The sequence below is a fragment of the Mustela erminea genome, chromosome 1 (genome assembly GCF_009829155.1).
Source record: "Mustela erminea isolate mMusErm1 chromosome 1, mMusErm1.Pri, whole genome shotgun sequence".
Lineage (NCBI taxonomy): Eukaryota > Metazoa > Chordata > Mammalia > Carnivora > Mustelidae > Mustela > Mustela erminea.
In genome coordinates, this window is record NC_045614.1 from 160,045,147 (window position 1) to 160,059,352 (window position 14,206).

Here is a 14,206-nt window from a genome sequence, read left to right on the forward strand (position 1 = left end):
CATTTCAGAGATTAAATATATTAGGGGTTAAATTTTTTCTCCATGCTAACACGTTCTATTCAACTCTGGCAATGTCATTATTACTTCTTCATATGCGCTTCCTCAGTATTGATGTAGCAGTTCCAGCAGACTTGCGCATTAACCCTTTACAACTTTCAAAGATTACTTCTTGAGTATTATAAATGGAATGCCAGGAAATAGCAGGAAGAGCAAGCTATTCAGGTTGAGCTATTACAATAAGCACTCAGCACATCACTGAAAAGTTTACATCTTCATTACTCAATAGTTCTTTCCTTTAAAAATATTTTTTACGTTCTTCAGAATAATTTCCTGGCAGGGACCTGGACTGTAATGAACACTACTGAGAGTCTCATCTACCAATTTCAATTTATTTCTCCAAAGAAAAATTTTCTTCTAAATAAAAAATTACACTTTGCCCCAATTTCTACCTAGTTATTCCGTATAATTTAGTAAGATATACAGACAACATCAAATGTTACTCAATGAACTGCAAGGATATCCTTTTGGGGGGTTGCTAAAACCCAATAATTTTATGCAATAGCAGAATGAAGTATTCAGAGCGACACTGGAGAATACTACTCCAAACTGTAGAGAGCACACCTGGGGGCTAGAGTCCACTGTCTAAAACTTAGTGCTTTTGACTTGATATGGTAGTTCTCAAAGGCTGTAACTGTGGATAGATATCCTTATTCTACTATGGTAACCAAATTACTATGAGAAAAATATAGATTAGCTATACTGGAAATGATTTTATATACCTTTGCTAAATATAAAAATCCCTAGAGTAAACCATGAATATACAGTAAATTTAGGAGGCTTAAGGGGGAAAACAGGACCTGACCTTTCCCCCACTAAGCCGCAAGAAAGAAAGCCTGGTACACAAAGGCTGAGTAGAAGAGGAGTCACCAGCGAGAAAGAATGAGGGAAATACCAGGGAGGTATGAGCAAAGTCCAGAAGGAATGATGTCATGTAAATCAAGGGAAGAAGGTGCTCAAAATGGAGGAAGCATATAGCAGTGTGGAATGCTGCTGACAGAGCAAGTACAAGGAGCACATACATGGCAAGTACAAGGGTGCCGGGGAGTGAAACAGCCTGGAAAACCAGGTTAGCACTGGTGGTAGGGAAAGAAGGGGAAGGGGGAAAGAAAGAGTCAGTGGGGAAGGGGGAAGCAGCCAGGGCGTGACGAGCCTTGCAAGCAATGCTAAAGAATATGGGGTTTATGGGGCACCTGGGTGGCTCAGTGGGTTAAAGCCTCTGCCTTCGGCTCAGGTAATGAGTCCAGGGTCCTGGGATCGAGTCCCGCATCGTGCTCTCTGCTCAGCAGGGAGCCTGCTTCCCCCCCCCCAACTTGTGATCTCTGTCAAATAAATAAATAAAATCTTAAAAAAAAAAAAAGAATATGGGGTTTACACTGTTAAAATATAATAAGCCACCTACTAATTTCACATAGAAAAGTAAAAAGTTCAACACTGTGTTTTTTGAGAGACACACTTCTAAAACTATCATCACTGTAGTAACAATCTAAAGGACAGATTACAGTGTTAAAAAGAGATCATTAGAAGACTACTGTAATGGTTCAAGCTAGAAATGATGAGGGGCTTCATGAAAAACACGACATGGCTGGAAAAGAAGAGGTAAGAAACAAGGATACCTCCAGGTTTCCGGCTTGGGGGACCAGGTAGAAGGACACATACACTTCACTGACCAAGGGAAAAGAGGTGGAGGAGTTTTACTAATCAAAAAGGTAAAACAAGAGGGAACAACATAAGAATACACATACTTCCCCCTTACCAGGCTATTTTATAGAAAATGTGACTAAAATAGTTAGCAATTTTACATTTATTTTTTCCAGTTAGGTTTGAATGTTGCACTACTAGAAAACTTCCAGATTTCCAAGTAATTCCAAAAGAAGTGATCACTGGGGAGAAGCCCAAGAAAAAGCAAGGGGATTTGATAAGGCTGAGGAGTCTACAGAAGGATAGATGACACTCTTCCAAAAGGTCTCAGAATTTGACATTAACTTCATCAACTGACCACCTTTTGGAGAAGGGCCTCAGCACTGTCGGCACCCTGAAGCTGCGCTCAGAGCGGCTGACGTTAACAAGCCACACTCCCAGACGGCATATACTCACTCAGTGGCAAATACACTCACGGACAATAGGGGAGCAGGCCTTTCTAATCATCCGAAGTCTTTCCTTCTGCCACACTGGGTGCCTCAACACCTTGGCGCCAGGTATTAGTAATCAGAAACTTGCATGATAAGCATGGAATCAGAGCAAAGGTGGACAGTTTTCAAGGACCAATTGTGATGTTGGTGTGGCCTGATGATTCATCTCTGTACATTGTCTAGTGATCACAGTCTGCCTCTGTGACTCTATTTTTCTGTCCTAAGTCCTAAGTTCTTGGCCTAAGTCCAGCCAAACCCCCTTCAGTCTGACATATTCCTTCTTTATATATACTAACACAATCAATCAACTGTTTTAAACCCATTTTCCCCCCAACACCCCTGAGGAACAGAACACCCTATTGTCATTCTCCTATTAGCAATTCCCAAAATAGAAGCTAGAATGACAGATACCATAATTTGGAGGTGGGGTCTGTATACATCTGAAGAGCACCTCTTATCACCTTGTCCCTAATTCTGCCACATATACCTCCTTCTGCCCTTAGGGAGTAAGTCTGAAAGCCATTCTGTCTCATTTAGAATTTTCAACGTGTACAGATTTCTGCTGTTAGAGGCCCTGGATTTAAATAATCACTCTTTCATCACTCTCTCAGGGCACCTGGGTGGCTTATTCAAGGTCCAACTCTTGATTTTGACTCAGGTCTTGATCTCAAAGTCGTGAGATTGAGTCCCACTTCACACTCCATTCTGAATATGGAGGCTATATGGTGTTCTCTCTCTCCCTCTGCCTCTGCCCCTCTGCCCACTAGCACTTACTCTCTCTCTCAAGGAAAAAATAATAATAATCACTCTCAAATGTACTCTTAAATTTGCATCAAGAGCTAGTTTCATAGAAGCCCCTATGTACTGGCAAGAGAGACCATTATTATCTCACTGAAAGAACATTTTCATCCTGCCTGTATTGTATCAATAATCCTAAATCCAATAATATTATATCACTAGGAACATGAAAGGATCAAAATTAAGATTTGAGCTTTTAACAAAATTTTTAAGCCTGTTAAAAGTAATAACCTTATATATACATCTTGTTTTTTCTTTTTTTTTTTTTTAAAGGATTTTATTTATTTGTCAGAGAAAGCGTACCCACAAGCCGTGGGAGGGACAGGCAGACGGAGACACAGGCTCCCTCCTTGCAAGGAGCCGTGGATCCTTGGATCCAGGACCCCAGGATCATGACCTGAGCTGAAGGCAGACACTTAACAAACTGAGACACCCTAGTGTCCCTACAACTTGTTTTTGTAATAATTCAAGTACACAGAAAATAGCACTCTTTTGGCAATTGAGGATTCTTTAGTTTGTCTAATCATTTGTTCTCACGGCACATAGGGATTTAAGAAATTGAGTCAAATGAACATTGAACTTAGGGCATACCTTGAATGCTCTTTCTGTAATTAAAAGCCTGTGTTTTCTTCCCATCATTTGCCTTTTCCTTGAGCAGAGAAGTATTGTTACTTAAATGTAATGATTATCAGGAGTCTAAATCATTGAGGTTTTACTAAATTGAGTCAAAAAGTGTCGAGGGCAGCTACGTACATAGCAGACAACATGGCGCTTGCGCCTGCGGCTAAACAGAGGACTTGCGCACCACCTGAAAAATGATTGGCTATGCCCAGAACAGGAAGCCCGTGGACACTGCATGCCTTTTATCATGCTAAGTGTTGATCATGCTCCCTTTCACGTGTACAACCTGCTGATTGGAGGAGAGGGGATATAAATAGGGGTAAACATCCCGGTAAGGGGAGAACAATAAAGATTCGCAAGCTTGTCACTCCGTGTCTCCTGGTCGTTCTTGCTGGCGAGAGCGACAAAAAAGTATTTACTGAGCGTCATCTATTTATAATACAACCCTTTAACTTACTGTCCTCTTTTGAGAATAAAGGGCACTATGGCCAGAGTGCCAGAAGACAGTGAGTACATCAAGATGTACGCCAAACCAGCTCTACAGTAAACACTGCATTCGTCACTGGACATAAAACGATGAGCAAGACAGACATGGTCCTTACCTTCAAGATGTTTATATTCAAATGAAAAGAACAGAAATAGAACAAAAAATTAGAAGGGTAATGAATGTTACAAAGGAAAAGCACAAGGTGTTATAGGAAGGTGAAGGAATCGACCTGACTTAGACTTAGTTTTATTAATGAGTATCACTTCAGACTGAGGGGTGGGAAAGAGGCAGGCACAAAGACGGAGTCTGAAGATCTCGTGCAGGGAAAAAAACAAAACGAAGCAAAACAAAAAGGCAGAACACTTAAGAACAAGGAAGATGTACTGCGATGAAGCCGGAGTGGTGGGCTACTGTCAGATCATGGGATCCCTATAAAAAATAGGTATTAAGCAGGAAGCTAATATTAGTAGGTATGCATTTTTTAGAAAGATAAATTTGGCTGTAATATTGTTCTGAGGTCAAAAACTTTCTGTGAAAGGCTATATAGCAAATAGTTTGGGCCTTGTGAACCATTCCATCTCTGCTGCAACTACTCAGCTCTGCCACTGCAGTGTGAAAGCAGCCAAGTAATACATAAACAAATGGGCATGGCTATGTTTCGGTAACATTTTATTAATAAATGGTGAAATTTGAGTTGTCGTGAAATATCCTTCTTTTTTTATTTGTTTAAAAACGTAAAGCTAGGGGCCCTGGATGGTCAGTCCATTAAGTATGCAACTCTTGATTTCGGCCCAGGTCATGATCTCAGGGTCTTGAGATCAAGCCCCACATTCAGCCTTGTGCTGGGCATGGAGCCTGCTTAAGGTTCTTTCTTTCCTTCTCCCTCTGCCCCTCACTCCCCTAAAAAGAAAATAAATAATAACTAAAATAAAATAAAAATGTAAAGCCATATCCCTCTTTGTGGGCCATAGAAAAACAGGTGGCAAGATTGTTGGGCTCTGATGTAGAACATGGACGGGGTAAGAGCTTTAAACTAAACAAAATAGCTGGGGGGGGGGGGGGGGGTTAGAGTCTTACCTTAAACCATGGTTGCACAGTTATTTACAAAAGACAGAAACTATCCATTATTTGTATGGAAGAATGGAGCTGCCACTGTCTTTTGGCTGCACAAATCCCAGATACTCAACGTGCTGTCAAGAAAAAGGGTGCTAAGCTCAAAGGCTGTGAACTAAACTGACCTGCATTATATTACGGCACAAATAAGCATAGTGACAGTTTAAACACATGTTGCAACATTGAGGATTTATGTTAAACTAAGTCAAATATCTGAAATAAACTGTTCTTTCTGAAGCAATACATCAGAGGAAACCATGAATGAAAAAAATGTACTTTTATTTTTTTTAAAAAAGATTTTATTATGCTGAGTGAAATAAGTCAAGCAGAGAGAGTCAATTATATGGTTTCACTTATTTGTGGAGCATAACAAATAGCATGGAGGACATGGGGAGATAGAGAAGAGAAGGGAGTTGGGGTAAATTGGAAGGGGAGGTCAACCATGAGAGACTATGGACTCTGAAAAACAATCTGAGGGTTTTGAAGGGGCGGGGGGTGGGAGGTCAGGGTACCAGGTGGTGGGTATTATAGAGGGCACGGATTGCATGGAGCACTGGGTGTGGTGCAAAAATAATGAATACTGTGGGCACCTGGGTGGCTCAGTGGGTTAAGCCACTGCCTTCAGCTCAGGTCATGATCTCAGGGTCCTGGGATCAAGTCCCGCATCGGGCTCTGTGCTCAGTGGGGAGCCTGCTTCCCCCCCTCTCTCTGTCTGCCTCTCTGCCTGCTTGCAATCTCTCTGTCAAATAAATAAAAAATCTTTAAAAAAAAATAATGAATACTGTTGTGTTGAAAATAAATAAAAAATAAATTTTAAAAAAAATTTTATTTATTCATTTGAGAGAGAAAGGACGTGAGGGGGGAGGGCAGAGGGAGAGTGAGAAGCAGACTCCTGCTGAGCAGGGAACCCCACTCAGGTTTTGTTCCCAGGACCTGGGGACCATGATGTGAGCCAAAGGCAGACACTTAACCAACTGAGCCACCCAGGCACCCTGGGGGGGAAAAATGTACTTTTAAAAGCATTCTTTCTCAAGAAACCATACTTGTCTCCATTTTTTTTCCCCTTTATGTGGATTTATTTTATTGGAGAAATCAATAAAACACATACAAAACACACACAGAGAGACACATGCGATTTTAAAATCATTTTGTTATATTTACCTTCATCTTTTTTCTAGATTAATGTGCTTTAAGGCCTTCTCATGTAAAAAGTAAGCTAAGTAGACATATTTACTATTACTCTCAGATTCCTAATTACAAGTAAATATGAATATAATATTCTGAACTTAAAGTCTCTTAAAATATTTTTAATAAATATGACATTATTCAAAAGACTTGTGTTGTTTTATAGAACTCTGTAGTTATGCTGTGCATTTTATGGATTTTGTGGGGGGTTTTTTAATAGTATTACAAAAGATCAAGAAATCTAACCAATGTGGCTTTATCACTTTAAAAAACAAAGGATGGGGCACCTGGGTGTCTCAGTAGGTTAAGCATCTGCCTTTGCTCTAATCATGGTCCCAGGGTCCTAGGATCCAGTCCTACATCCAGACCCATATTGGGCTCCCTGTTCAGCAAGGAAGGCTGTTTCTCCCTCTCCCTCTGCCCCTCCCCCCTTTCATGCTCTCTCTCATGCTCACTCTCTCTCTCTCAAATAAATAAATAAAATCTTTTTTAAAAACCAAAGAACTTTTTCAATTTTTTCATTAGAATTCAGATCTCAGTTTCTTCCTTGGCTCATCTGTAAACCTGAACTTTATCACTTTCCTGGAGTTGTTTTCATAAGGATGTATCACAACTTTCTCATCTGTGATAAGCACAAACTGGATTTGGGGAGGGACACTCAGATCAGGTGCATAACCAAATGCAGTAGCAGTCTTTGGCTCCTTATTAGAATGAGGGAAATGCACCTGGGGGATTTCCAGAGCACTCAAAAACCTTGGCACTGGAGAGTAGCACTAGCCAGGTCTCTAGGGCAACACTGGAGTTTTCACCCTATGCCATTAAGAGCAGCCCACTGTAACTGTAGCAATGCATCCGAACATGGTGGGCCTAAGCCCAGAAAGAGGCTTCCTGCAGCACAACCTGGAAAGGGCAACACAGAGCTGTAGGGCAGCAAGCCTTAATGCAGCCACTTCATACTCTTGCCAGTGGCTGCTGCGGGCCACCAGACTCCTCACTCTGAGGCCCGCATCATCCTGTCCGGGACCATGGCCATGGGGTTCCAAGGAGGCAGGATGCCCAAATGCCAAGAAAGACTCAGGAGAGTGGGATAAGCTTGGACATGGTGCTTTGCCGCCAGCCTTTCTAGTCCCTTGAGGAGGGAGGAGGGGCTGGGCTTGGGAAACTCCCCCACTCCCACCCTCACCCTCCATTTGGGGACTTCCAGGCCACTTCCTACCCCCAGCACTCCGGGAAGTGAAAGCATCCCAGTGGGGCACTGTTTTGGAAGTCCCTGACCATAGCAGCTGGCCCAAAGTTGGAAAAACATTCAACCCTAAGAGCCAAGGAGGCCACAATTTGTCCACTCCAGTGAGGGACTTAGCTGGAGAGTCAGGAAAAGAGAAGATAGAGTTCTGGCATGTGGTGTTTGAGCTTCAGCAGCAAAGGAAACTTTCTTATCAGCTGGAAATCTCTACTCCACCCTCCAAGCCATTTAAAAAAAAAATAGATTTATTGAACTATAAATCACATAGAACAAAACTCACTTTAAGTGTACAATTCAGAATTTTTTCACATATCCTGAGCTGTACAACTATCACAACTTTTAGAACATTTCATCTGCCCAAAGTCACCCAAATCCATTAGCAGTCAACTTTTCATTCCTCCCTCCTCCTGGAAACAAATTTACTTTCTACTTCTGTGAATTTGCCTATTCTGGACATTTCATAAAAGCAGAATCATACAGTATATGTTTTTTGGGGATGGGTTTTTTTCACATACGATAATGCTTCAAGGTTCATCTATGTTGTAATATGTATTGGTACTTCACTCCTTTTTATTGATGAATAATATTCTATTGTGTGAATATACATTTTTCTCACCATTCATCAGTTGATGAACATTTAGGATGTTTCCACTTTGGGGCTTTATGAGTAATGCTAAGAACCTTCAAGTGCAAGTATCTGTGTGAGCACACATTTCCAATTCTCTTGCATAAAAACCTAGGAGTGGAATTGCGGGATCATGCAGTAACTATGTTTAACATTTTGAGAAACTCCCAAACTATTCTTCAAAGTTTTCATAATTTTACAACCCCACCAGAATGTGTGAGAGATTTCATTACTCCATATCCTCAACATTTGTTAATGTCTATTTCAGCCATCCCAGGGGTTGTGAAGTAGTATCTCATTGTGGCTTTATGTTTCCCCAGTAGCTGAAGACATTGCACATCTTTGCCTGCACTTATTGGCCATTTGTATACCCTCCTTGGCGGAATGACTTTTCGAATCCTTTGTGCATTTTCTTAATGGGCTATTTGTCTTTTTCTTGTTGAGTTGTTAGAGTTCTTGATATGTTCTGGATATAAATGCCTGATCAGATATATAACTTGCAAATACTTTCTCCCAATCTAATGTGTTGTCTTTTCACTTTCTTGATGGACACCTTCATGCATAAAAGTTTTTAATTTTGATGAAATCCAATTTATCTACTTTTTTCTTTTGTCACTTGAGCTTTTGGTGTCATATCTAAGAAACTACTGTCTAATCCAAAAGTCACTAAGATTTATAGCTACATCCAAAAGTCATTAAGATTTATAGCTACAGTTTCTTCTGAAAGTTTTATACTTTAAGATCATACCTTTGGGTCTATGATCCATTTTGATTTAATATTTGTATATGGCCTAAAGTAGGAATCAAAACTCATTCTTTTGTATGGATCATTTAGTTATTCCAGTACCATTTGATGAAAAGACTTCTTTTCCTGTGTCACTGTTTTGGCACCCTTGTCAAAAATCAAATTAGGGCTGATAAGTGTAAGATTGTATTTCTGGACTCTCAATTCTATTCCATTAACGTGTATGTTTAGCCCTACATCAGTAAACCTACTGCCTTCATTATTGCAGCTTTGTAGTAAACATCAAAACAAAAAGTGCAAGTCCTCCAATGGTACAGACTGAATTGCATTCCCCTAAAATTGGTATGTAATGCCCTAAACCCCCAACGTGACTAATTTGGAGGTAGGGACCTTAAGGAGAAAATTAAGGTTAATGAGGTTGCTATGGACTGAATTGTTTCCCCTCAAAATTCATGTTGAAACCCAAACTCCCAACATTTGGAGTAGGGCTTCTGGGAGATAATTAGGTTTAGATGAGGTAAATGAGGGTGGGACTCTCATGATGCGATTAGTGCCCTTATAGGAAGAGAGTTAGCTTGCTCTGGCTCTGGCTCTGGCTCTGGCTCTGGCTCTCTCTTTCCTTCCCGGCTGTGTCAGAACACAATGAGAAGGCCAAGAAGTGTTCTCACCAGAACCCCACCAAAGCTGTCACCCCAATCTCAGACTTCCAGCCTCTAGAACTATGAGGAAATAAATTTCTGTCGTTTCAGTCACCCTGTCTATAGCATTTTGTTATTGCAGCCCCAACTAAGACAGAGTTGTGAGGGCGGAGCCCTACCCTAATAGGACTGGTATTCATGTAAGAGGAAGAGCCACCAAGAATGTGCATGAATAGAGGGAAAGCCATGTGAGGACACAATGAAAAGGCTGCAGGCCAATGAGATGGGTCTCACCAGAAATTCACCTTGTCTATTCCACGATCTGGGACTTCCAGCTTCCAGAAGCATTAGCAAATAGATTTATGTTGTTTAAGCTGCCAGGTCTGTAGTATTTTGTTATGGCAGCCGTAACAGGCTAATTAATCCAATTTTGTTCTTTTTCAAGACTGTTTTGACTATTCTGGGTACCTTGCATTTCATATGAATTTTACGATCTGCTTTTCAATTAAAAAAAAAAAGACTAAATAAATAAATGCCAGTTGGGATTTTGATAGGGATTGCAGTGAATCTGCAGATCAACCTGGTAAATGGGGAATATTGCCATCTTAACCATATCAAGTCTTCTGACCCATGAGCATGAGATTTTTTTCACTCGTCTTCTTTAGTTTAACTATATTAACTTTCCATGTTCATCTTAAAGTTCTTTTGTTAAATTTATTCCCAAATATTTTATTCTTTTTGATATTATTATAAGTGAATCATTTTTTTTTAATTTTGGGACTGTTCACTGTCAGTGTATAAAATATAATTGATTTTTGTATTTTGATCATATATTCTGCAACTTCCTGAACTTGTAAGTTCTAATGGGTTTCTAATGATTTCCTTAGAATTTTACAAATACAAAACCATATCATCTGCCAGTGAATATAGTTTTATTTCTTCATTTTTAATCTGAATGTCTTTTACTTCTTTTTCTTGCCTATTTTCCCTTCCCTACTGAAGTCAGAACCTTCAATACAATGGTGAATAGAAATGGCAAGAAAGGACACTCTTGTCTTGTTCCCGACCTAAGGTGGGGAAGCATTAGTCTCTTACCATTAAGTATGTTAGTTGTAAGCTTTATCAAGTCAAAGAAATTCCCTGCTAGTCCTACTTTAGTTTTGGTTTTGTTTTTCTTTATGTTGGATATTGTCACTTTTTTTTTTTTTTTACTGTGATGATCATGTGGGTTTTGTCCTTTATTCTACTAATATAGTGTATTACATTGAATGGTTTTTTTTAAAAAAAGATTGTATCTATTTATTTGACAGAGAGATCACAAGTAGGCAAAAAGGCAGGCAGAGAGAGGAGGGGACAGGCTCCCTGCTGAGCAGAGAGCCCGATGCAGGGCTGGATCCCAGGACCCTGAGATCATGACCCAGAGGCGAAGGCAGAGGGCCCCACTGAGCCACTCAGGTTGCCCCCATTGAATGATTTTCATATGTTCAATCAACCTTGTATAAATCCTATCTAGTCATGGCATTAACTGTTTTAAAATTGTTTTTATATGTTGCTGGATTTGTTTCACTAAATTACTTAGGTTTTGTTGAGGATTTTTAGGTCTATATTCATAGACAAAATGAACATAGACACAGTGAACATAAATATTGCCCTATCAGTTTCTTGTGAAGTTCTTTGTCTGGACTTGGTTATGAAGGTAATAATGGCCTCTTGGACTGAGTTGTGAAGTATTCTCTCCTCCTCTATTTTTTGAAATACTTTATGAAGGATTGATGTTAATTCTACTGTAAACATTTGGCAGAATTTACCATTGAAGCCATCTGGGCCTGACCTTTTCTTTGTGGGTAGATTTTTTTTATTGCTAATTCAATCTCTTTCCTTGTTATAGGCTTATTCAGATTTTTTATTCTTACTTGAGTCAGTTGCAATGATTTATGACTTTCTAGTCACAATTGTCCATTTCACTTAGGTTAACTAATTTGTTGGCATAAAATGTCCATAGTATGAACCCTTTTCATTTTGTAAGGTCAATAGTAATGTTATCAGTTTCACTTCTGAATGTAATAATTTTAATCTTTTTTCTTGGTCAGTCTAGTTAAACTTCACTGATCTTTTCAAAGAAAGAACTTTTCATTCTGTTGACTGTCTGTTTTTCTATTCTCTATTTCATTCATTCGGTTCTAGTCTTTAGCATTTCCTTGCTTCTGTTTGTCTTTAGTTTGTTTTCTTTGCCCTAATACTTAAGGTGGAAAGTTAGGTTATTGATTTTTTTTTTTTTTAATTTGACAGAGAGACACAGCAAGAGAGGGAACACAAGGAGGGAGAGTGGGAGAGAGAGCAGCAGGCTTCCTGATGAGCAGGAAGCCCAATGTGGGGCTTGATCCCAGGGCCCTGGGATCATGACCTGAGCCGAAGGCAGATGCTTAACAACTGAGCCACCCAGGCACCCTGAGATCAATCCTTTTTTTAATATGGATATTTATAGTTATAAAATCTCCTCTATTCATTGCTTTAACTGTACCCAATGAGTTCTGGTATGTTATGTTTTTGTTTTCATTTAACTTGAAGTATGTTCTAATTTCTCTTGTGATTTCTTCTTTCACTCATTGGTTATTTAGGAATGTTTTGTTTAATATCCACTTTTTATGAATTGCCAAATTTCTGTTATTGACTTTTAATTTCATTCACTGTACAGTCCATTGTATTATTTCAATCCTCTTGCATTTATTAAGTTTGCTTCTGTGACCTAGCATACGGTCTATCAGGAGAGTGTTCCATGTGTACTTGAGAAAGATGTATATTCTCCTTTGAGAGTCTCATAGATGTCTTTTAGTTCTAGTTAGTTTATAGTTTTGTTCAAATTTTCTATCTCCTTGTTGATCTCTGTGGTTATTCTACCCATCATTAAAAGTGGGGTATTGAAATCTCCAACTATTATTAGATATTAATAAAATTATCTATTTCCCCCTTCATTCTGCTATTTCTGTTTGATGTATTTTAGGGTTCTGTTATTAGGAGTATACGTACACACACACACACACACACACACAGGTTCTGTTATCAGATGTAAGTTTATAATTGTTATATATTCCAGATGGATTGACCCTTTTATTATGATAAAATATCATTCCTTATCTTTATTTTTATCTCAAAGTCTATTTTGTCTGATTCTACTGCAGTCACTTCAGCTATTTTTTGGATACTATTTGTAATAGTGTCTTTTTTTCCATCTGTTTGTATCTTTAACATGTTTCAAACAGACAGCATAGAGTCAGAGCATGTCTTTTTTTTTTTTCATTCTTTCTGCCTACTTCTGCCTTCTGATTGAAGTGCTTAATCTATGTTTAATGATTTAAATATAATGTCTGCCATTTTTATATTTTCTATATATCTTGTGTCTTTTTGTCCCTCTCTTCCTCCATTACTGCCTTCATACCAGTTAAACAGATAGTTCTAGTGTACCAGTTTTAATTCCCTTGATGTTTCTTTTACCATATTTTTAAAGTTATTTTCTTGATGGTTACCCTGGGGATTTCAGTAGTCCCCCCCCCATCCACAGGTTCACTTTCCCCCCTTTCAGTTCCCACAGTCAACCACAGTCAGGAAGCAGATTGTCCTCCTTCTGACACACCATCAGAATGTCAGTAGTACCTAACAATACATCACAATGCCTGTCATATACCTCACCTCATTGCATCATGCAGTCATTTCATTATCTCATCATCACAAGAAGAAGATAAGTACAGTACAATAAGATATCTTGAGAGCGAGAGAGATACCACATTCACATACGTTTTATTATGGTATATTGTTATAATTATTCTATTTTATTATTAGTTATTTTTATGAATCTATTACTGTGCCTCATTTATAAGTGAAATTTTATCATAGGTATGGATGTATAGGAAAACATAGCATATATATTGAGTTCAGTACTATGTGCAATTTCAGGCATCCACTATGGGCCTTGGACCATATTCCCTGCAAATAAAAGGGAGACTTACTATAAAATTAACATCTTAACATAACTATGGATTCTGTTTGGCTTCGTGGTTCATTGTGGAATTTGTATAGTCTAGTCAAATTAACTCCAGAAAAATTCAACTTGCAAACACTGTGGAGGTACACATTGGGAGGTTGCTATTATAAGAAGCACCTGCCTCTGGTATGAACACTTACCTTGTCTAATAGTACATTCTGCCACAACCTAAAGATACTGAGGTAACTTCTATCTCTGGCACCAAAAGATGTAAAGAAAAACTGCAAAGAAAAATGGTGAGATAATTTCAGTGTCATTAAAAACAAGTGGGGTCGGGTGACAGGATCTGTCATGAAGATCTGTTGGCACTTGCTATGATTAAAGCAAACTAAAGGGACACCAACCCTATTTCATATATTATTTTTGTTTCACTCTTTGTTACAATAGAATAAAAATAGGTAATTGGAGGTTCAACAAGGTGTCTTTTCAAACTATCTTACAGGGGCATGTGGGTGGCTCAGCCTGTTAAGTCTGATCTCAGGGTCCTAAGATAAAACCGCACATTGGGCTCCGTGCTCAGCAT

At 39.0% G+C, this 14,206-nt stretch overlaps 1 protein-coding gene across 5 annotated transcripts in view; it reads right to left on the minus strand.

Annotated features, from left to right (window-relative positions):
* Window positions 1–14,206, minus strand: part of GRAMD1C (GRAM domain containing 1C) — a 92,191-nt gene that overhangs the window by 40,782 nt on the left and 37,203 nt on the right. For 3 of the 5 annotated variants that reach the window (XM_032348301.1, XM_032348293.1, XM_032348311.1), the window contains one exon: window positions 13,824–13,904. In XM_032348301.1, coding sequence (XP_032204192.1) covers window positions 13,824–13,904 — 81 coding nt within the window. Of the gene's footprint in view, window positions 1–2,154; window positions 2,300–13,823; window positions 13,905–14,206 lie in introns of those variants that run through there. The other 2 variants (XM_032348337.1, XM_032348328.1) reach the window with 2 other exon arrangements.